Source organism: Crinia signifera, chromosome 7 (genome assembly GCF_055691185.1).
Source record: "Crinia signifera chromosome 7, ASM5569118v1, whole genome shotgun sequence".
Classification (NCBI taxonomy): domain Eukaryota; kingdom Metazoa; phylum Chordata; class Amphibia; order Anura; family Myobatrachidae; genus Crinia; species Crinia signifera.
Window position 1 is genome coordinate 8,617,924 of NC_139223.1, and position 25,893 is coordinate 8,643,816.

Below are 25,893 nucleotides of genomic sequence, written 5' to 3' on the forward strand. Positions count from 1 at the left end.
TTATATGGTCACGTTCAGTCAGCAGTAGCTCAGGATGTGTCACAGCAGCACAGGGGTCTGATTCCTAACAGTACATGAGATGACACAGCGCAGACACTGGGACCCATGTATAAGCCCATTATATGGTCACGTTCAGTCAGCAGCAGCTCAGGATGTGTCACAGCAGCACAGGGGCCTGATTTCTAACAGTACATGAGATGACACAGCGCAGACACTGGGACCCATGTATAAACCCATTATATGGTTACGCTCAGTCAGCAGCACAGGGGCCTGATTCCTACAGGTACGTGAGATGACACAGAGCAGACACTGGGACTCCTGTATAAGCCCATTATATGGTCACGCTCAGTCAGTAGCTCAGGATGTGTCACAGCAGCACAGGGGCCTGATTCCTACAGGTACGTGAGATGACACAACGCAGACACTGGGACCCATGTATAAGCCTATTATATGGTCACGTTCAGTCAGCAGCAGCTCAGGATGTGTCACAGCAGCACAGGGGCCTGATTCCTACCGGTACGTGAGATGACACAGCGCAGACACTGTGACCCATGTATAAGCCCATTATATAGTCACGTTCAGTCAGTAGCTCAGGATGTGTCACAGCAGCACAGGGGCCTGATTCCTACCGGTACGTGAGATGACACAGTGCAGACACTGTGACCCATGTATAAGCCCATTATATGGTCACGTTCAGTCAGTAGCTCAGGATGTGTCACAGCAGCACAGGGGCCTGATTCCTACAGGTACGTGAGATGACACAGCGCAGACACTGGGACCCATGTATAAGCCTATTATTTGGTCACGCTCAGTCAGTAGCTCAGGATGTGTCCACAGCAGCGCAGGGGCCTAATTCCTACCGGTAAGTGAGATGAGACAGCGCAGACACTGTTACCCATGTATAAGCCTATTATATGGTCACGTTCAGTCAGCAGCACAGGGGCCTGATTCCTAACGGTACGTGGGATGGTGCAGCGCAGACACTGGGACCCATGTATAAGCCTATTATATGGTCACGTTCAGTCAGTAGCTCAGGATGTGTCACAGCAGCACAGGGGCCTGATTCCTACCGGTACGTGAGATGACACAGCGCAGACACTGTGACCCATGTATAAGCCTATTATATGGTCACGTTCAGTCAGCAGCAGCTCAGGATGTGTCACAGCAGCACAGGGGCCTGATTCCTACCGGTACGTGAGATGACACAGCGCAGACACTGTGACCCATGTATAAGCCTATTATATGGTCACGTTCAGTCAGCAGCAGCTCAGGATGTGTCACAGCAGCACAGGGGCCTGATTCCTACCGGTACGTGGAATGGTGCAGCGCAGACACTGGGACTCATGTATAAGCCCATTATATGGTCACGTTCAGTCAGTAGCTCAGGATGTGTCCACAGCAGCACAGGGGCCTGATTCCTACCGGTACGTGGGATGGTGCAGCGCAGACACTGGGACCCATGTATAAGCCCATTAGATGGTCACGCTCAGTCAGTAGCTCAGGATGTGTCCACAGCAGCACAGGGGCCTGATTCCTACAGGTACGTGAGATGACACAGCGCAGACACTGGGACTCCTGTATAAGCCCATTATATGGTCACGTTCAGTCAGTAGCTCAGGATGTGTCACAGCAGCACAGGGGCCTGATTCCTACCGGTACTTGAGATGACACAGCGCAGACACTGTGACCCATGTATAAGCCCATTATATGGTCACGTTCAGTCAGTAGCTCAGGATGTGTCACAGCAGCACAGGGGCCTGATTCCTATAGGTACGAGAGATGACACAGCGCAGACACTGTGACCCATGTATAAGCCTATTATATGGTCACGTTCAGTCAGTAGCTCAGGATGTGTCCACAGCAGCACAGGGGCCTGATTCCTACTGGTACGTGAGATGACACAGCGCAGACACTGTGACCCATGTATAAGCCCATTATATGGTCACGTTCAGTCAGCAGCTCAGGATGTGTCCACAGCAGCGCAGGGGCCTGATTCCTACCGGTACGTGAGATGACACAGCGCAGACACTGTGACCCATGTATAAGCCCATTATATGGTCACGTTCAGTCAGTAGCTCAGGATGTGTCACAGCAGCACAGGGGCCTGATTCCTACAGGTACGTGGGATGACACAGCGCAGACACTGTGACCCATGTATAAGCCTATTATATGGTCACGTTCAGTCAGTAGCTCAGGATGTGTCCACAGCAGCACAGGGGCCTGATTCCTACCGGTACATGAGATGACACAGCGCAGACACTGGGACCCATGTATAAGCCCATTAGATGGTCACGCTCAGTCAGTAGCTCAGGATGTGTCCACAGCAGCACAGGGGCCTGATTCCTACCGGTACGTGAGATGGTGCAGCGCAGACACTGGGACCCATGTATAAGCCCATTATATGGTCACGCTCAGTCAGTAGCTCAGGATGTGTCACAGCAGCACAGGGGCCTGATTCCTACCGGTACGTGAGACGGTACAGCGCAGACACTGGGACCCATGTATAAGCCCATTATATGGTCACGCTCAGTCAGTAGCTCAGGATGTGTCACAGCAGCACAGGGGCCTGATTCCTACAGGTACGTGAGATGGTGCAGCGCAGACACTGGGATCCATGTATAAGCCCATTATATGGTCACGCTCTGTCAGTAGTTCAGGATGTGTCCACAGCAGCACAGGGGCCTGATTCCTACCGGTACGTGAGATGACACAGCGCAGACACTGGGACCCATGTATAAGCCTGTTATATGGTCACGCTCAGTCAGTAGCTCAGGATGTGTCACAGCAGCACAGGGGCCTGATTCCTACCGGTACGTGAGATGACACAGCGCAGACAATGGGATCCATGTATAGGCACATTATATGGTCACGCTCAGTCAGTAGCTCAGGATGTGTCACATCAGCACAGGGGCCTGATTCCTACTGGTACGTGAGATGACACAGCGCAGACACTGTGACCCATGTATAAGCCTATTATATGGTCACGTTCAGTCAGTAGCTCAGGATGTGTCACAGCAGCACAGGGGCCTGATACCTACCGGTACATGAGAGGACACAGCGCAGACACTGGGACCCATGTATAAGCCCATTATATGGTCACGCTCAGTCAGTAGCTCAGGATGTGTCACAGCAGCACAGGGGCCTGATTCCTACAGGTACGTGAGATGACACAGCGCAGACACTGTGACCCATGTATAAGCCCATTATATGGTCACGCTCAGTCAGTAGCACAGGATGTGTCCACAGCAGCACAGGGGCCTGATTCCTACCGGTACATGAAATGACACAGCGCAGACACTGGGACCCATGTATAAGCCCATTATATGGTCACGCTCAGTCAGCAGCACAGGGGCCTGATTCATAACGGTACGTGAGATGACACAGCGCAGACACTGGGACCCATGTATAAGCCTATTATATGGTCACGCTCAGTCAGTAGCTCAGGATGTGTCACAGCAGCACAGGGGCCTGATTCCTACCGGTATGTGAGATGACACAGCGCAGACACTGGGACTCCAGTATAAGCCTATTATATGGTCACGCTCAGTCAGTAGCTCAGGATGTGTCCACAGCAGCACAGGGGCCTGATTCCTACCGGTACGTGAGATGACACAGCGCAGACACTGGGACACTGGGACACTGGGACCCATGTATAAGCCCATTATATGGGCACGCTCAGTCCAACATCTGAAGGGCAGAAATCGGTACACATTCGGGAAGGGTGTGTGGCCATGTGTGAAGTAGCCGTGGTCACAGTTAAAGTGGGCGTGGTCACACCCCCTTTCCGAGTGTCTACTTTGCTCCCACCACTCTAGAAAATGGAGTTTAACACATACAAAAACCCAGCCCCACCCCCACACATGCTGATGCTGCGCTACTGCTGCTGCCTACCTTCCCCAGCAGTTCAGCTCAGAATCAGTCCTCCGGCCATGTGCCGCTGCGGTAGCTGCTGCTGGCATTCCCTCACTAATCAGGCGGCGTCTGTCATTCCCTGCATCACCACCGTGTGCGTGTGTGTGAGCAGGGGGAGGCGGGCCCGGTCAGTCTCCCTGCGGGGCACCTCGGGAGATGAAGTCTTCTTGGCCAACCACTCCCCCCTCTCAGCTAACGCTGCCGGAAGAGCAGCCAACAGTACAGAATTGTGAAACTACAATTCCCAGAGTCGGAGGAGCTGGCTACAGAAAAACGGTACATTCGGTAGAGTTACATCTAGCCGGTATAGACCATTAAAAAAACGGTAGTGTACCAGCTAAATCGGTACAGTTGGAGGGTATGCACAGAACAAGCAGCGGATGGGACACATACACGCCAGGCACAGCAAGTACACTTTAATAATATTGGTACTTGTTTCCTAGCACGGCCACAATCGTAACTAATCGTGTCCCTTAATTAAGGGACACGATTAGCCCGATGGACCCGATTTCCTTTGAAATCAGGTCCATTTTGCCGGCTAGGAAACAAAAATCGGGGGCATCGCGTCGGTCGGGACCATTAACATTGGTCCCGACGCGACCGACGCGATGCCCCCGATATTTGCATTGACTTCAATGTTAAAAAAAATTTTAACATTGAAATCTTGTCGGGAACTGTAAAATATCGGGGGCATCGCGTCGGTCGGGACCATTAACATTGGTCCCGACGCGATGCGACGCGATGCACCCGATTTTTACATAGGATTCAATGTTAAAAAAATTTTTAACATTGAAATGGTGTAAAAATGTTAAAAAATGTGAAATGGGTCAATATGACCCATTTCACATTAAAAATGTCCCCGTCGTCGCCCCACGATAGACGGCAACCCGAAGCGTGGCGAGCGCAGCGAGCCCGCGAGGGGCGGCGGTACGCGTCCTCCGACCTTTTCATGCCCTACTATCCACTAGGGCGTGGAGTGAGAATAGAATAGTGTGGCGAGCGCAGCGAGCCACCGAGCCCGAAGCGTGGCGAGCGCAGCGAGCCCCGCGAGGGGACGCGGATACCTTCACAGGTAAACGCGTCCCTTCGCGGGCTTCACAGGTGTCCGTGGCGACGCCGACAACTGTGAAGCCCGCGAAGGGACGCGATTACCTGTGAAGGTATCCGCGTCCCCTCGCGGGGCGCGCTGCGCTCGCCACGCTTCGGGCTCGGTGGCTCGCTGCGCTCGCCACACTATTCTATTCTCACTCCACGCCCTAGTGGATAGTAGGGCATGAAAAGGTCGGAGGACGCGTACCGCCGCCCCTCGCGGGCTCGCTGCGCTCGCCACGCTTCGGGTTGCCGTCTATCGTGGGGCGCTGTGTACACGTTTCAATTTGGGGGGGTTTGGAATTTTTTTCATTCAATCCAATGTAAAATTGGGTCCCAGGGACCCAATTTACATTGGATTTAATGAAAAAATCGGGTCAAAAATCGGTCGGATCGGTCGATCGCATCGCATGCGACCAAATCGCATGCGATGCGATCGACCGATTTTTTTCAGCACGACCACCCCGATCTTAATCGGTGTGGCCGTGCTAGGAAACAAGTACCGATAATATTAATGAATACACACGAGAGCATAATGTCTGATTCATGTTATTAATATAAGGAACGTTGCATGTTCTATATAAAGTGTAATGGGAATATAGATAAAGAAGTGACACTAAACAGCAGTGACGATATAATATAGCCACAGATGGCACATTTTTATGGCGCTCAGTGGTACTTTTTTGTGTGGAAACTTTATAACTCTGATAAATCATTTAACGTAGAAATTGGTGTCAGGTGACTTGTCTGTGGGAGGGGCTATGAATCGTATCAATATGTAACTATAGATGAGTGGCGCCACCTTGTGTCCAGGGAAAGGTAATTGGTTTCATTTTAGAAAGGTCTGACTGCAAGATGATTTACATACAAAATCATCCAATCAGAGGCCGCTAGATGATCCATAGAAATATTATTATGTGTATAGTATGACTTCATAGGCAGGGCCACCGCTACCCCCAAGGAAGCTGCCTAGGGGCTCCAGAATCTGGGGGTGCCCCTGTGTAATACCTGCAAAGTGTATGCGGTCATGTTGGCAAAAATAAGTATGTTACATTTAGAGTAGAGTTGTGTTGATAAGGTAACCAGTTACCCCATGGGGGTTATAAAAGACATGTAGGTATAAATATGTGCCTTCACAGAAGGCAATGGGAACTTTTAGGAGTACAGGACTGAAACCCCTCTCAGAGGGAAGTGGACTGGTCTGACCAGAAATTCCATGCCCATGTGTAACGACCGCCGGGTCCAAGACCTCAAACGGCAGGGGAGGTTGGTTCTACACCCCAAACGGACCAGCTGGTGAACAAAACTAAATAAAGTTGCACGGCTCGAGAGGAGAGCGGGTATGGAGGGGCACGAGCTGAAGCTTATAAGAGGACGGAGTGTGTAACGGCTGTTGCGCAGTTTGGAGAAAAAGCTGAGACTGTGAGAGCTACGCAGCGGTCAGGGAGAAAAAGCAGTTTCTGAGGAAGCGCTGAAGGACTCACCCGGTTCTAGGGAGGAGACAGCGGAGATTCCGGGGACCGACAGCTACCGGCTATTCCGACGTAGGAGCCCGATCAGTAATTCGGCAAGGAGGCGGTAGCCGGAGCTATCGGGAGGCGGGCCACGGCTGGTGATGACGCAGGGTCGAAGGCGGAGTTCCGGCCCAGTGAGACTGTAAAGAGGCGGCAGCTGAACATCGGGAGGCAGGCCGCGGCTGACCGTGACGCAGGTTCTGAGGCGGAGCCCCGACACTGCTACTAGGCCGAGGGGCTGGTATGTAACTACGCAGAGTGCGCGAGGAGGCGGTTCCCGACGGGGAAGGCGGTGCCGAACTGTCAGAAGAGGTGGTGAGTGTGAATCCTACCCCCCGTTAACCCTTACATCCATAATTGTACGCAGCAGGCATTGCCACCAGCACAGTATCAACAGGGACCAGGCGAAACCCGACCTACTCGGTCAGGGGAGGCCTTCCAAAGGAATTATTTTAACCCCTCGAGATAGATAGCCGTCATCTGTCTGTATCCCGCATCTAGCCGCATAGAGGGCGAAACCCGACCCGGCGGGTCAGGGGATGCCCATTAGTCAGTGCATAGCTTGAAGATACTGACAGGCTCTGTAAACTTGAGTAAACTTCACAGCTAACACCACAACTGGAAGGAGGGTGAAACCCGGCTCAGAGGCCAGGGGAAGCCCACAAGAACACAGTATAGCCGTAGGATGACTTAAATCTAGAGGAAAAAGAATATTTCGGCTAGGAGCTTCTGTTAAAATCATCAGCTGCAGTGACAGAGAGCAAAGAGTGAATAGCATTCTGTATTGTGACTAGAGACAGAACAGACTCACTGCAGGACTGATACAATAATTGTATCAAACTCATTAACAGAACTAAAATATATAGATACAAAACAGTTACTATACAGTTCATGTAGAAAGTACTTTGAGGTTGCCTGTTTGCAATATAGTAAAGTCATAGAGAATGCCATTGTAGAGGACTTATACTTACCTAGAGTTAGATAGTATTGTAGGATGGAACTGTTAGGAAACCTGTAAAGGAAGAAAAGTAAAGTTTAGTATTTTGACAAAATAATATAGCCATTATTGCGCAATAATCTAACATTATACCCGGGTCAACAATTGTATGAAAGGCCTATCATACCATAGAATTGATTGTGCATTTTAATCCATGTTATATTTATCTGTTATTGAGCCACAAAGGTAAGCGTTATTGTGGTCTGCGGACGGACCAACGAGGGAGAGCAGCATACCTGGGAATCCAGGTCACGTTCCGGTATAATAAAACTTTTGTGGCTATTGTTGTTTGGCTTGCACGCCAGTATATTATTGTTAATATTCTCTTATTACCAGCTCTTATAAATAAATATTGTTGAAATACGCTCCTGTGAATATTTGTAAGAAACAACTGAAAATTATATTACCTTACCCGTTGGAGCCCGATCAGAAAGGAAATAAAAAGGGTTTACACCTGAGTTTAGCACACAATTAAGGATGATTCGGAGGGAGGCATTCTTGTTGAACTTAGGCCCTTATTCTGGTTCATTTGCAGCGGCCATGAATTCATATGTTTTGCTTATGTGCAGCAGCATTTCTGTGCAGGTGTATACGCTGGGTGCGTGCGAACTCAGTGAAAAGTCTGTTCTCCGGGTGCAGGTCCCCAGCCTTGCGAGCGGGGAGAGAAGAGGGGCGTGGGGTGCTGGGCTGGGGCATTAGCTTTTGTGACCGCCCAGCGATCCATGGGTGTTCCCAATAAAACGCTGGGCATACACATGACACAGTGCGGGGGCGGACAGCTGACATAACCGTGTGTCAGCTGTTCTCCCAATATCCTGCAATTCTACACGCATATGTACGAGTGGTCTGGACCAGATGCAAATGGCAGGCACTGAACCCATAAGACGCTATCTCCACACGTTCACCTGAGGGTCTGGAAAGTGGGCATTGGTGTGTGATTGGAGGGGGCATTAAGCTGATGTATTGCCTAGGGTGCTGGAATACCTCGCACCGTCCCTGTACATAGGTCCCTGTTATAGCATGTTCTCTGTATGTAGCTCTCCCATGACATGACCAGTAATGTGCTAATGCTGGAATACCTCGCACCGGCCATGTACATAGGTCCCTGTTATAACATGTTCTCTGTATGTAGCTCTCCCATGACATGACCAGTAATGTGCTAATGCTGGAATACCTCGCACCGGCCCTGTACATAGGGTCCTGTTATAGCATGTTCTCTGTATGTAGCTCTCCCATGACATGACCAGTAATGTGCTAATGCTGAAATACCTCGCACCGGCCCTGTACATAGGGTCCTGTTATAGCATGTTCTCTGTATGTAGCTCTCCCATGACATGACCAGTAATGTGCTAATGCTGGAATACCTCGCACCGGCCCTGTACATAGGGTCCTGTTATAGCATCTTCTCTGTATGTAGCTCTCCCATGACATGACCAGTAATGTGCTAATGCTGGAATACCTCGCACCGGCCCTGTACATAGGGTCCTGTTATAGCATGTTCTCTGTATGTAGCTCTCCCATGACATGACCAGTAATGTGCTAATGCTGGAATACCTCGCACCGGCCCTGTACATAGGGTCCTGTTATAGCATGTTCTCTGTATGTAGCTCTCCCATGACATGACCAGTAATGTGCTAATGCTGGAATACCTCGGACCGGCCCTGTACATAGGGACCTGTTATAGCATGTTCTCTGTATGTAACTCTCCCATGTCATGACCAGTAATGTGCTAATGCTGGAATACCTCGCACCGGTGCTGTACATAGGGTCCTGTTATAGCATGTTCTCTGTATGTAGCTCTCCCATGACATGACCTGTAATGTGCTAATGCTGGAATACCTCGCACCGGCCCTGTACACAGGGTCCTGTTATAGCATGTTCTCTGTATGTAGCTCTCCCATGACATGACCAGTAATGTGCTAATGCTGAAATACCTCGCACCGGCCATGTACATAGGGTCCTGTTATAGCATGTTCTCTGTATGTAGCTCTCCCCTGACATGACCAGTAATGTGCTAATGCTGGAATACCTCGCACCGGCCCTGTACACAGGGTCCTGTTATAGCATGTTCTCTGTATGTAACTCTCCCATGACATGACCAGTAATGAGCTAATGCTGGAATACCTCGCACCGGCCCTGTACATAGGGTCCTGTTATAGCATGTTCTCTGTATGTAACTCTCCCATGACATGACCAGTAATGAGCTAATGCTGGAATACCTCGCACCGGCCCTGTACATAGGGTCCTGTTATAGCATGTTCTCTGTATGTAGCTCTCCCATGACATGACCAGTAATGTGCTAATGCTGGAATACCTCGCACCGGCCCTGTACATAGGTCCCTGTTATAGCATGTTCTCTGTATGTAGCTCTCCCATGACATGACCAGTAATGTGCTAATGCTGGAATACCTCGCACCGGCCCTGTACATAGGGTCCTGTTATAGCATGTTCTCTGTATGTAGCTCTCCCATGACATGACCTGTAATGTGCTAATAGTGGAATACCTCGCACCGGCCCTGTACATAGGGTCCTGTTATAGCATGTTCTCTGTATGTAACTCTCCCATGACATGACCAGTAATGTGCTAATGCTGGAATACCTCGCACCGGCCCTGTACATAGGTCCCTGTTATAGCATGTTCTCTGTATGTAGCTCTCCCATAACATGACCAGTATTGTGCTAATGCTGGAATACCTCGCACCTGCCCTGTACATAGGGTCCTGTTATAGCATGTTCTCTGTATGTAGCTCTCCCATGACATGACCAGTAATGTGCTAATGCTGGAATACCTCGCACCGGCCCTGTACATAGGGTCCTGTTATAGCATGTTCTCTGTATGTAACTCTCCCATGTCATGACCAGTAATGTGCTAATGCTGGAATACCTCGCACAGGCCCTGTACATAGGGACCTGTTATAGCATGTTCTCTGTATGTAGCTCTCCCATGACATGACCTGTAATGTGCTAATGCTGGAATACCTCGCACCGGCCCTGTACATAGGGTCCTGTTATAGCATGTTCTCTGTATGTAGCTCTCCCATGACATGACCTGTAATGTGCTAATAGTGGAATACCTCGCACCGGCCCTGTACATAGGGTCCTGTTATAGCATGTTCTCTGTATGTAACTCTCCCATGACATGACCAGTAATGTGCTAATGCTGGAATACCTCGCACCTGCCCTGTACATAGGGTCCTGTTATAGCATGTTCTCTGTATGTAGCTCTCCCATGACATGACCAGTAATGTGCTAATGCTGGAATACCTCGCACCGGCCATGTACATAGGGACCTGTTATAGCATGTTCTCTGTATGTAGCTCTCCCATGACATGACCAGTAATGTGCTAATGCTGGAATACCTCGCACCGGTGCTGTACATAGGGTCCTGTTATAGCATGTTCTCTGTATGTAGCTCTCCCATGACATGACCTGTAATGTGCTAATAGTGGAATACCTCGCACCGGCCCTGTACATAGGGTCCTGTTATAGCATGTTCTCTGTATGTAGCTCTCCCATGACATGACCAGTAATGTGCTAATGATGGAATACCTCGCACCGGCCCTGTACATAGGTCCCTGTTATAGCATGTTCTCTGTATGTAGCTCTCCCATGACATGACCAGTATTGTGCTAATGCTGGAATACCTTGCACCGGCCCTGTACATAGGGTCCTGTTATAGCATGTTCTCTGTATGTAGCTCTCCCATGACATGACCAGTAATGTGCTAATGCTGGAATACCTCGCACCGGCCCTGTACATAGGGTCCTGTTATAGCATGTTCTCTGTATGTAGCTCTCCCATGACATGACCAGTAATGTGCTAATGCTGGAATACCTCGCACCGGCCATGTACATAGGGTCCTGTTATAGCATGTTCTCTGTATGTAGCTCTCCCATGACATGACCAGTAATGTGCTAATGCTGGAATACCTCGCACCGGCCCTGTACATAGGGACCTGTTATAGCATGTTCTCTGTATGTAGCTCTCCCATGACATGACCTGTAATGTGCTAATGCTGGAATACCTCGCACCGGCCATGTACATAGGGTCCTGTTATAGCATGTTCTCTGTATGTAGCTCTCCCATGACATGACCAGTAATGAGCTAATGCTGGAATACCTCGCACCGGCCCTGTACATAGGGTCCTGTTATAGCATGTTCTCTGTATGTAGCTCTCCCATGACATGACCAGTAATGTGCTAATGCTGGAATACCTCGCACCTGCCCTGTACATAGGGTCCTGTTATAGCATGTTCTCTGTATGTAGCTCTCCCATGACATGACCAGTAATGTGCTAATGCTGGAATACCTCGCACCTGCCCTGTACATAGGGTCCTGTTATAGCATGTTCTCTGTATGTAGCTCTCCCATGACATGACCAGTAATGTGCTAATGCTGGAATACCTCGCACCGGCCCTGTACATAGGTCCCTGTTATAGCATGTTCTCTGTATGTAGCTCTCCCATGACATGACCAGTAATGTGCTAATGCTGGAATACCTCGCACCGGCCCTGTACATAGGGTCCTGTTATAGCATGTTCTCTGTATGTAGATCTCCCATGACATGACCAGTAATGTGCTAATGCTTGAATACCTCGCACCTGCCCTGTACATAGGGTCCTGTTATAGCATGTTCTCTGTATGTAGCTCTCCCATGACATGACCAGTAATGAGCTAATGCTGGAATACCTCGCACCGGCCCTGTACATAGGATTCTGTTATAGCATGTTCTCTGTATGTAGCTCTCCCATGACATGACCAGTAATGAGCTAATGCTGGAATACCTCGCACCGGCCCTGTACATAGGGTCCTGTAATAGCATGTTCTCTGTATGTAGCTCTCCCATGACATGACCAGTAATGTGCTAATGATGGAAAACCTCGCACCGGCCCTGTACATAGGTCCCTGTTATAGCATGTTCTCTGTATGTAGCTCTCCCATGACATGACCAGTAATGTGCTAATGCTGGAATACCTCGCACCGGCCCTGTACATAGGTCCCTGTTATAACATGTTCTCTGTATGTAGCTCTCCCATGACATGACCAGTAATGTGCTAATGCTGGAATACCTCGCACCGGCCCTGTACATAGGTCCCTGTTATAACATGTTCTCTGTATGTAGCTCTCCCATGACATGACCAGTAATGTGCTAATGCTGGAATACCTCGCACCGGCCCTGTACATAGGTCCCTGTTATAGCATGTTCTCTGTATGTAGCTCTCCCATGACATGACCAGTATTGTGCTAATGCTGGAATACCTCGCACCGTCCCTGTACATAGGGTCCTGTTATAGCATGTTCTCTGTATGTAGCTCTCCCATGACATGACCAGTAATGAGCTAATGCTGGAATACCTCGCACCGGCCCTGTACATAGGATCCTGTTATAGCATGTTCTCTGTATGTAGCTCTCCCATGACATGACCAGTAATGAGCTAATGCTGGAATACCTCGCACCGGTCCTGTATATAGGTCCTGTTATAGCATGTTCTCTGTATGTAACTCTCCCATGACATGACCAGTAATGTGCTAATGCTGGAATACCTCGCACCGGCCCTGTACATAGGTCCCTGTTATAACATGTTCTCTGTATGTAGCTCTCCCATGACATGACCAGTAATGTGCTAATGCTGGAATACCTCGCACCGGCCCTGTACATAGGTCCCTGTTATAGCATGTTCTCTGTATGTAGCTCTCCCATGACATGACCAGTATTGTGCTAATGCTGGAATACCTCGCACCGTCCCTGTACATAGGGTCCTGTTATAGCATGTTCTCTGTATGTAGCTCTCCCATGACATGACCAGTAATGAGCTAATGCTTGAATACCTCGCACCGGCCCTGTCCATAGGATCCTGTTATAGCATGTTCTCTGTATGTAGCTCTCCCATGACATGACCAGTAATGAGCTAATGCTGGAATACCTCGCACCGGTCCTGTACATAGGTCCCTGTTATAGCATGTTCTCTGTATTTAGCTCTCCCATGACATGACCAGTATTGTGCTAATGCTGGAATACCTCGCACCGGTCCTGTACATAGGTCCCTGTTATAGCATGTTCTCTGTATGTAGCTCTCCCATGACATGACCAGTAATGTGCTAATGATGGAATACCTCGCACCTGCCCTGTACATAGGGTCCTGTTATAGCATGTTCTCTGTATGTAGCTCTCCCATGACATGACCAGTAATGTGCTAATGCTGGAATACCTCGCACCGGCCATGTACATAGGGTCCTGTTATAGCATGTTCTCTGTATGTAGCTCTCCCATGACATGACCAGTAATGTGCTAATGCTGGAATACCTCGCACCGGCCATGTACATAGGATCCTGTTATAGCATGTTCTCTGTATGTAGCTCTCCCATGACATGACCAGTAATGAGCTAATGCTGGAATACCTCGCACCAGCCCTGTACATAGGGTCCTGTTATAGCATGTTCTCTGTATGTAGCTCTCCAATGACATGACCAGTAATGTGCTAATGCTAGAATACCTCGCACCAGCCCTGTACATAGGAACCTGTTATAGCATGTTCTCTGTATGTAGCTCTCCCATGACATGACCAGTAATGTGCTAATGCTGGAATACCTCGCACCGGCCATGTACATAGGGTCCTGTTATAGCATGTTCTCTGTATGTAGCTCTCCCATGACATGACCAGTATTGTGCTAATGCTGGAATACCTTGCACCGGCCCTGCACATAGGGTCCTGTTATAGCATGTTCTCTGTATGTAGCTCTCCCATGACATGACCAGTAATGTGCTAATGCTGGAATACCTCGGACCGGCCCTGTACATAGGTCCTGTTATAGCATGTTCTCTGTATGTAGCTCTCCCATGACATGACCAGTAATGTGCTAATGCTGGAATACCTCGCACCGGCCCTGTACATAGGTCCCTGTTATAGCATGTTCTCTGTATGTAGCTCTCCCATGACATGACCAGTAATGTGCTAATGCTGAAATACCTCGCACCGGCCATGTACATAGGGTCCTGTTATAGCATGTTCTCTGTATGTAGCTCTCCCATGACATGACCAGTAATGTGCTAATGCTGGAATACCTCGCACCGGCCCTGTACATAGGTCCCTGTTATAGCATGTTCTCTGTATGTAGCTCTCCCATGACATGACCAGTAATGTGCTAATGCTGGAATACCTCGCACCGGCCATGTTCATAGGGTCCTGTTATAGCATGTTCTCTGTATGTAGCTCTCCCATGACATGACCAGTAATGTGCTAATGCTGGAATACCTCGCACCGGCCCTGTACATAGGTCCCTGTTATAGCATGTTCTCTGTATGTAGCTCTCCCATGACATGACCAGTAATGTGCTAATGCTGGAATACCTCGCACCGGCCCTGTACATAGGGACCTGTTATAGCATGTTCTCTGTATGTAGCTCTCCCATGACATGACCAGTAATGTGCTAATGCTGGAATACCTCGCACCGGCCATGTACATAGGGTCCTGTTATAGCATGTTCTCTGTATGTAGCTCTCCCATGACATGACCAGTAATGTGCTAATGCTGGAATACCTCGCACCGGCCCTGTACATAGGTCCCTGTTATAGCATGTTCTCTGTATGTAGCTCTCCCATGACATGACCAGTAATGTGCTAATGCTGGAATACCTCGCACCGGCCCTGTACATAGGGACCTGTTATAGCATGTTCTCTGTATGTAGCTCTCCCATGACATGACCGGTAATGTGCTAATGCTGGAATACCTCGCACCGGCCCTGTACATAGGGTTCTGTTATAGCATGTTCTCTGTATGTAGCTCTCCCATGACATGACCAGTAATGTGCTAATGCTGGAATACCTCGCACCGGCCCTGTACATAGGGTCCTGTTATAGCATGTTCTCTGTATGTAGCTGTCCCATGACATGACCAGTATTGTGCTAATGCTGGAATACCTCGCACCGGCCCTGTACATAGGGTCCTGTTATAGCATGTTCTCTGTATGTAGCTGTCCCATGACATGACCAGTAATGTGCTAATGCTGGAATACCTCGCACCGGTGCTGTACATAGGGTCCTGTTATAGCATGTTCTCTGTATGTAGCTCTCCCATGACATGACCAGTAATGTGCTAATGCTGGAATACATCGCACCGGCCCAGTACATAGGTCCCTGTTATAGCATGTTCTCTGTATGTAGCTCTCCCATGACATGACCAGTAATGTGCTAATGCTGGAATACCTCGCACCGGCCCTGTACATAGGATCCTGTTATAGCATGTTCTCTGTATGTAGCTCTCCCATGACATGACCAGTAAAGTGCTAATGCTGGAATACCTCGCACCGGCCCTGTACATAGGGTCCTGTTATAGCATGTTCTCTGTATGTAGCTCTCCCATGACATGACCAGTAATGTGCTAATGCTGGAATACCTCGCACCGGCCCTGTACATAGGGTCCTGTTATAGCATGTTCTCTGTATGTAGCTCTCCCATGACATGACCAGTAATGTGCTAATGCTGGAATACCTCGCACCGGCCCTGTACATAGGTCCCTGTTATAGCATGTTCTCTGTATGTAGCTCTCCCATGACATGACCAGTAATGTGCTAATGCTGGAATACCTCGCACCGGCCCTGTACATAGGATCCTGTTATAGCATGTTCTCTGTATGTAGCTCTCCCATGACATGACCAGTAATGTGCTAATGCTGGAATACCTCGTACCGGCCCTGTACATAGGATCCTGTTATAGCATGTTCTCTGTATGTAGCTCTCCAATGACATGACCAGTAATGTGCTAATGCTGGAATACCTCGTACCGGCCCTGTACATAGGATCCTGTTATAGCATGTTCTCTGTATGTAGCTCTCCCATGACATGACCAGTAATGTGCTAATGCTGGAATACCTCGCACCGGCCCTGTACATAGGGTCCTGTTATAGCATGTTCTCTGTATGTAGCTCTCCCATGACATGACCAGTAATGTGCTAATGCTGGAATACCTCGCACCGGCCCTGTACATAGGTCCCTGTTATAGCATGTTCTCTGTATGTAGCTCTCCCATGACATCACCAGTAATGTGCTAATGCTGGAATACCTCGGACCGGCCCTGTACATAGGGTCATGTTATAGCATGTTCTCTGTATGTAGCTCTCCCATGACATGACCAGTAATGTGCTAATGCTGGAATACCTCGCACCGGCCCTGTACATAGGGTCCTGTTATAGCATGTTCTCTGTATGTAGCTCTCCCATGACATGACCAGTAATGTGCTAATGCTGGAATACCTCGCACCGGCCCTGTACATAGGGACCTGTTATAGCATGTTCTCTGTATGTAGCTCTCCCATGACATGACCAATAATGTGCTAATGCTGGAATACCTCGCACCGGCCCTGTACATAGGGTCCTGTTATAGCATGTTCTCTGTATGTAGCTCTCCCATGACATGACCAGTAATGTGCTAATGCTGGAATACCTCGCACCGGCCCTGTACATAGGTCCTGTTATAGCATGTTCTCTGTATGTAGCTCTCTTATGACATGACCAGTAATGTGCTAATGCTGGAATACCTCGGACCGGCCCTGTACATAGGGTCCTGTTATAGCATGTTCTCTGTATGTAGCTCTCCCATGACATGACCAGTAATGTGCTAATGCTGGAATACCTCGCACCGGCCCTGTACATAGGTCCTGTTATAGCATGTTCTCTGTATGTAGCTCTCCCATGACATGACCAGTAATGTGCTAATGCTGGAATACCTCGCACCGGCCCTGTACATAGGTCCCTGTTATAGCATGTTCTCTGTATGTAGCTCTCCTATGACATGACCTGTAATGTGCTAATGCTGGAATACCTCGCACCGGCCCTGTACATAGGGTCCTGTTATAGCATGTTCTCTGTATGTAGCTCTCCCATGACATGACCAGTAATGTGCTAATGCTTGAATACCTCGCACCTGCCCTGTACATAGGGTCCTGTTATAGCATGTTCTCTGTATGTAGCTCTCCCATGACATGATCAGTAATGTGCTAATGCTGGAATACCTCGCACCGGCCCTGTACATAGGGTCCTGTTATAGCATGTTCTCTGTATGTAGCTCTCCCATGACATGACCAGTAATGTGCTAATGCTGGAATACCTCGCACCGGCCCTGTACATAGGTCCCTGTTATAGCATGTTCTCTGTATGTAGCTCTCCTATGACATGACCTGTAATGTGCTAATGCTGGAATACCTCGGACCGGCCCTGTACATAGGGTCATGTTATAGCATGTTCTCTGTATGTAGCTCTCCCATGACATGACCAGTATTGTGCTAATGCTGGAATACCTCGCACCGGCCCTGTACATAGGTCCCTGTTATAGCATGTTCTCTGTATGTAGCTCTCCTATGACATGACCTGTAATGTGCTAATGCTGGAATACCTCGGACCGGCCCTGTACATAGGGTCATGTTATAGCATGTTCTCTGTATGTAGCTCTCCCATGACATGACCAGTAATGTGCTAATGCTGGAATACCTCGCACCGGCCCTGTACATAGGGTCCTGTTATAGCATGTTCTCTGTATGTAGCTCTCCCATGACATGGCCAGTAATGTGCTAATGCTGGAATACCTCGCAGCTGCCCTGTACATAGGGTCCTGTTATAGCATGTTCTCTGTATGTAGCTCTCCCATGACATGACCAGTAATGTGCTAATGCTGGAATACCTCGCACCGGCCCTGTACATAGGTCCCTGTTATAGCATGTTCTCTGTATGTAGCTCTCCCATGACATGATCAGTAATGTGCTAATGCTGGAATACCTCGCACCGGCCCTGCACATAGGGTCCTGTTATAACATGTTCTCTGTATGTAGCTCTCCCATGACATGACCAGTAATGTGCTAATGCTGGAATACCTCGCACCGGCCCTGTACATAGGTTCCTGTTATAGCATGTTCTCTGTATGTAGCTCTCCCATGACATGACCAGTAATGTGCTAATGCTGGAATACCTCGCACCGGCCCTGTACATACTGTAGGGTCCTGTTATAGCATGTTCTCTGTATGTAGCTCTCCCATGACATGACCAGTAATGTGCTAATGCTGGAATACCTCGCACCGGCCCTGTACATAGGGTCCTGTTATAGCATGTTCTCTGTATGTAGCTCTCCCATGACATGACCAGTAATGTGCTAATGCTGGAATACCTCGCACCGGCCCTGTACATAGGGACCTGTTATAGCATGTTCTCTGTATGTAGGTCTCCCATGACATGACCAGTAATGTGCTAATGCTGGAATACCTCGCACCGGCCCTGTACATAGGTCCCTGTTATAGCATGTTCTCTGTATGTAACTCTCCCATGACATGACCAGTAATGTGCTAATGCTGGAATACCTCGCACCGGCCCTGTACATAGGGTCCTGTTATAGCATGTTCTCTGTATGTAACTCTCCCATGACATGACCTGTAATGTGGTAATGCTGGAATACCTCGCACCGGCCCTGTACATAGGGTCCTGTTATAGCGTGTTCTCTGTATGTGGCTCTCCCATGACATGACCAGTAATGTGCTAATGCTGGAATACCTCGCACCGGCCCTGTACATAGGGACCTGTTATAGCATGTTCTCTGTATGTAGCTCTCCCATGACATGACCAGTAATGTGCTAATGCTGGAATACCTCGCACCTGCCCTGTACATAGGGTCCTGTTATAGCATGTTCTCTGTATGTAGCTCTCCCATGACATGACCAGTAATGTGCTAATGCTGGAATACCTCGCACCGGCCCTGTACATAGGGTCCTGTTATAGCATGTTCTCTGTATGTAGCTCTCCCATGACATGACCAGTAATGTGCTAATGCTGGAATACCTCGCACCGGCCATGTACATAGGGTCCTGTTATAGCATGTTCTCTGTATGTAGCTCTCCCATGACATGACCAGTAATGTGCTAATGCTGGAATACCTCGCACCGGCCCTGTACATAGGTCCTGTTATAGTATGTTCTCTGTATGTAGCTCTCCCATGACATGACCAGTAATGTGCTAATGCTGGAATACCTTGCACCGGCCATGTACATAGGGTCCTGTTATAGCATGTTCTCTGTATGTAGCTCTCCCATGACATGACCAGTAATGTGCTAATGCTGGAATACCTCACACAGGCCATGTACATAGGTTCCTGTTATAGCATGTTCTTTGTATGTAGCTCTCCCATGACATGACCAGTAATGTGCTAATGCTGGAATACCTCGCACCGGTCCTGTGCATAGGTTCCTGTTATAGCATGTTCTCTGTATGTAGCTCTCCCATGACATGACCAGTAATGTGCTAATGCTGGAATACCTCGCCCCGGCCCTGTACATAGGGACCTGTTATAGCATGTTCTCTGTATGTAGCTCTCCCATGACATGACCAGTATTGTGCTAATGCTGTATACCGAGAACTGAGCGCTGATATAATATATATCATTTTGCTGTTGTGTCGTTACAGGATTGGATTCCGCTGCTATTTACGTGAGTACCGGCCTGATAGATGTTTAATACCAATTTGTTATATGCTGTATCAATGTCAACATTTGGTGCTATTATAAGAAAAGTCACTTTAGCCTAATTCTGGGCATACACCGACCAATACATCAGTGCCAGCGGGTGTGTGCCAGCGATACTGTATGTTGGTGAGCAATGTTGTTGGAAGAAATATTGCATTAGTCCTGCAGCCCAGCCGATATACATCTGCAGATACAGATGTTCCCTCCTGGTTTGTCTCATTACGTGTACCCATCATTACTAGCCTGTGGGGTCACTAGTGTTACTATTCCTATGTACCGTGGCATACTGTGCTTACAGGCGGTCCGCCACCTGCCCATACACTTACTGCAATGAACGTGGGTAACTGATATAACAAAGACATGGAGACTGATCCCAGTTGTGATGTCAGGAATGACACATCGGGCCGATGATTGTCAGATAGGGCAGCGAATCAACCAACCATAGAGGGAGATTCTTTATACTAAAAATGCAATAAAAAGCCCGTTATCGGTGTTTTTACTGCATTTTGGGATGCTCTAAGCATCCCCCGCCGGGTTACCGCTGCGGGGTGCATCGCCAGAAAAATCTAAAAAATATCATTATCCTAGTGTCCCCTAGCCCTCATTACACGTGTAATACAGTCAGTCCCGGCGTCCCCTCACTCTGAGGACACGTGTAATACAGTCAGACCCGGCGTCCCCTCACTCTCAGGACACATGTAATACAGACAGTCCCGGCGTCCCCTCACTCTCAGGACACGTGTAATACAGACGGTCCCGGTGTCCCCTAGCCCTCATTACACATGTAATACAGACAGTCCCGGTGTCCCCTCACTCTCAGGACACGTGTAATACAGACAGTCCCGGCGTCCCCTCACTCTCAGGACACGTGTAATACAGACAGTCCCGGCGTCCCCTCACTCTCAGGACACGTGTAATACAGACGGTGCCGGTGTCCCCTCACTCTCAGGACACGTGTAATACAGACAGTCCCGGCGTCCCCTCACTCTCAGGACACGTGTAATACAGACGGTCCCGGCGTCCCCTCACTCTCAGGACACGTGTAATACAGACGGTCCCGGTGTCCCCTCACTCTCAGGACACGTGTAATACAGACGGTGCCGGTGTCCCCTCACTCTCAGGACACATGTAATACAGACGGTGCCGGTGTCCCCTCACACTCAGGACACGTGTAATACAGACGGTCCAGGCATCCCCTCACACTCAGGACACGTGTAATACAGACAGTCCAGGCGTTCCCTCACACTCAGGACACATGTAATACAGACAGTCCCAGCGTCCCCTCACTCTCAGGACAAGTGTAATACAGACAGTCCCGGTGTACTCTCACTCTCAGGACACGTGTAATACAGACAGTCCCGGCGTCCCCTCACTCTCAGGACACGTGTAATACAGACAGACCCGACGTCCCCTCACTCTCAGGACACATGTAAAACTGACAGTCCCGGCATCCCCTCACTCTCAGGTTACGTGTAATACAGACAGTCCCGGCGTCCCCTCACTCTCAGGACACGTGTAATACAGACAGTCCCGGCGTTCCGTCACTCTCAGGACACGTGTAATACAGACAGTCCCGGCGTCCCCTCACTCTCAGGACACGTGTAATACAGACAGTCCCGGCGTCCTCTCACTCTCAGGACACGTGTAATACAGACAGTCCCGGCGTCCTCTCACTCTCAGGACACGTGTAATAGAGACAGTGCCGGCGTCCCATCACACTCAGGACACATGTAATTCAGACAGTCCCGGCATCTCCTCACTCTCAGTACGCGTGTAATACAGACATTCCCGGTGTCCCCTCACTCTCAGGACACGTGTAATACAGACAGTCCCGGCATCCCCTCACTCTCAGGACACATGTAATACAGACAGTCCCGGTGTCCCCTCACTCTCAGGGCACGTGTGATACAGACAGTCCCGGTGTCCACTCACTCTCAGGACACATGTAATACAGACAGTCCCCGTGTCCCCTCACTCTCAGGACACGTGTGATACAGACAGTCCCGGTGTCCACTCACTCTCAGGACACATGTAATACAGACAGTTCCGGTGTCCCCTCACTCTCAGGACACGTGTAATACAGACAGTCTCGGCATCCCCTTACTCTCAGGACACGTGTAATATAGACAGTCCCGGCGTCCCCTCACTTTCAGGACACATGTAATACAGACAGTCCCGGCGTCCCCCCACTCTCAGGACACCTGTAATACAGACAGACTCGGCGTCCCCTCACTCTCAGGACACAAGTAATACAGACAGTCCCGGCATCCCCTCACTCTCAGGACACGTGTAATACAGACAGTCCCGGTGTCCCCTCACTCTCAGGACACGTGTAATACAGACAGTCCTGGTGTTCCCTCACTCTCAGGACATGTGTAATACAGACAGTCCCTGCGTCCCCTCACTCTCAGGACACCTGTAATACAGACAGTCCCGGCGTCCCCTCACTCTCAGGACACGTGTAATACAGACAGTCCCCGTGTCCCCTCACTCTCAGCACACGTGTAATACAGACAGGCCCGGCGTCCCCTCACTCTCAGGACACGTGTAATACAGACAGTCCCGGCGTCCCCTCACTCTCAAGACACGTGTAATAGAGACAGTCCAGGCCTCCCCTCATTCTCAGGACACGTGTAATACAGACAGTCCCGGCCTCCCCTCACTCTCAGGACACAAGTAATACAGACAGTCCCGGCGTCCCCTCACTCTCAGGACACGTGTAATGCAGACAGTTCCGGTGTTCCCTCACTCTCAGGACACGTGTAATACAGACAGTCCCGGCATCCCCTCACTCTCAGGACACGTGTAATACAGACAGTCCTGGTGTTCCCTCACTCTCAGGACACGTGTAATACAGATAGTCGCGGTGTTCCCTCACTCTCAGGACATGTGTAATACAGACAGTCCCTGCGTCCCCTCACTCTCAGGACACATGTAATACAGACAGTCCCGGCATCCCCTCACTCTCAAGACACGTGTAATAGAGACAGTCCAGGCCTCCCCTCATTCTCAGGACACGTGTAATACAGACAGTTCCGGCGTCCCCTCACTCTCAGGACATGTGTAATACAGACAGTCCCTGCGTCCCCTCACTCTCAGGACACATGTAATACAGACAGTCCCGGCATCCCCTCACTCTCAAGACACGTGTAATAGAGACAGTCCAGGCCTCCCCTCATTCTCAGGACACGTGTAATACAGACAGTCCCGGCATCCCCTCACTCTCAAGACACGTATAATACAGACAGTCACGCATACTTGCCTACTTTTCATCTCCCCTTTGCGGGAGACCAGGGAGAGGGCAGCTAATTAGGGGGCGTGGGAGCTCTCAAATGTAATTTAGATAGCTCCGCCCATGGACCTGCCCCATTTACGGCACAAAAATGGGGCGTGGCCATGGGTGGAGCGATCTAAATTAAATTTTTAGATGGTACCGTAGCACTGTTTAAAAGAAGGAACCCTATTAAAGAAAAAATGGGAGCAGAGGGAGAGAAGCAGGAGGGAGGCACGAAGCAGCTAGCCGCTATCTTACCATCTTATCTGCGGCGCTGCCTTCTGCTGCTCCTGCTCCGATGGCTGCCCCCTGCTGCGCTGCCGCTGTAGGCAGTGTAGCCACTGCTGACAGATCCCCGGCACTTTGTAATTAGCGCATGCGCAGTCACTTTTTTTTTTTTTTTGCCAGACGTGCTAAAAAACCGGGAGGATACCTCACATTACCGGGAGACCGGGAGGAAGAAGCAAAAAACGGGATACTCCCGCTAAATGCGGGAGGGTCGGCAACCCTGCAGTCACGGCATCCTCTCACTCTCAGGACACATGTAATACAGACAGTCCTGGAGTGCCCCACTCTCTGGACACGTGTAATAGAGACAGTCCCGGCCTCCCCTCATTCTCAGGACACGTGTAATACAGACAGTCCCGGCGTCCCCTCACTCTCAGGACACGTGTAATACAGACAGTCCCGATGTCCCCTCACTCTCAGGACACGTGTAATGCAGACAGTCCCGGTATCCCCTCACTCTCAGGACACGTGTAATGCAGACAGTCCCGGCGTCCCCTCACTCTCAGGACACGTGTAATACAGACAGTCCCGGTGTCCTCTCACTCTCAGGACACGTGTAATGCAGACAGTCCCGGCGTCCCCTCACTCTCAGGACAAGTGTAATGCAGACAGTCCCGGCGTCCAGCGCCGAATTTCCCATTAGGCACGTGAGGCACCGGCCTAGGGGCGGCACATGTTTGAGGGCGGCACTTGGATGCCTGTGATAGTACTGTAAGCCAAAAATGTACCAATAACTGCAAAATATCCACTGTACTGTACTATATTCCATCTTAAATAGAGTGTAAATGGATAGGACATGCAGATACTGCCCCCTATAAACTGTCCTACTTAGTAAACAATCCCTAAATCCGCCCCTGCCGGCGTCCCCTCACTCTCAGGAAACGTGTAATGCAGACAGTCCCGGTGTCCCCTCACTCTCAGGACACGTGTAATACAGACAGTCCCGGCGTCCCCTCACTCTCAGGACGCGTGTACTACAGACAGTCCCAACGTCCCCTCACTCTCAGGACACGTGTAATACAGACAGTCCCGGCGTCCCCTCACTCTCAGGACGCATGTACTACAGACAGTCCCAACGTGCCCTCATTCTCAGGACACGTGTAATACATACAGACCCGGCGTCCCCTCACTCTCAGGACACGTGTAATATAGACAGTCCCGGCGTCCCCTCACTCTCAGGACGCGTGTACTACAGACAGTCCCAACGTCCCCTCACTCTCAGTACACGTGTAATACAGACAGTCCCGGCGTCCCCTCACTCTCAGGACACGTGTAATACAGACAGTCCCGGCATCCCCTCACTCTCAGGACACGTGTAATACAGACAGACTCGGCGTCCCCTCACTCTCAGCACACGTGTGATACAGACAGACTCGGCGTCCCCTCACTCTCAGCACACGTGTGATACAGACAGTCCTGGCGTCCTCTCACTCTCAGGACACGTGTAATGCAGACAGTTCCGGTGTTCCCTCACTCTCAGGATACGTGTAATACAGACAGTCCTGGTGTTCCCTCACTCTCAGGACACGTGTAATACAGATAGTCGCGGTGTTCCCTCACTCTCAGGACATGTGTAATACAGACAGTCCCTGCGTCCCCTCACTCTCAGGACACCTGTAATACAGACAGTCCCGGCGTCCCCTCACTCTCAAGACACGTGTAATAGAGACAGTCCAGGCCTCCCCTCACTCTCAGGACACGTGTAATACAGACAGTCCCGGCCTCCCCTCACTCTCAGGACACATGTAATACAGACAGTCCCGGCATCCCCTCACTCTCAGGACACAAGTAATACAGACAGTCCCGGCGTCCCCTCACTCTCAGGACACGTGTAATTCAGACAGTTCCGGTGTTCCCTCACTCTCAGGACACGTGTAATGCAGACAGTTCCGGTGTTCCCTCACTCTCAGGACACGTGTAATACAGATAGTCGCGGTGTTCCCTCACTCTCAGGACATGTGTAATACAGACAGTCCCTGCGTCCCCTCACTCTCAGGACACCTGTAATACAGACAGTCCCGGCGTCCCCTCACTCTCAAGACACGTGTAATAGAGACAGGCCAGGCCTCCCCTCATTCTCAGGACACGTGTAATACAGACAGTCCCGGCATCCCCTCACTCTCAAGACACGTATAATACAGACAGTCACGGCATCCTCTTACTCTCAGGACACATGTAATACAGACAGTCCTGGAGTGCCCCACTCTCTGGACACGTGTAATAGAGACAGTCCCGGCCTCCCCTCATTCTCAGGACACGTGTAATACAGACAGTCCCGGCGTCCCCTCACTCTCAGGACACGTGTAATACAGACAGTCCCGATGT

The 25,893-nt window shown here is 50.0% G+C and overlaps 1 protein-coding gene across 2 annotated transcripts in view; it reads left to right on the forward strand.

The window, feature by feature from the left end:
• LOC146019738 (uncharacterized) overlaps positions 1-25,893 on the forward strand; it is a 76,048-nt gene that overhangs the window by 11,437 nt on the left and 38,718 nt on the right. For both annotated transcript variants that reach the window (XM_083152252.1, XM_083152253.1), the window contains one exon: positions 19,949-19,971. In XM_083152252.1, the coding sequence (XP_083008378.1) occupies positions 19,949-19,971 (23 nt within the window). The remainder of the gene's footprint in view (positions 1-19,948; positions 19,972-25,893) is intronic.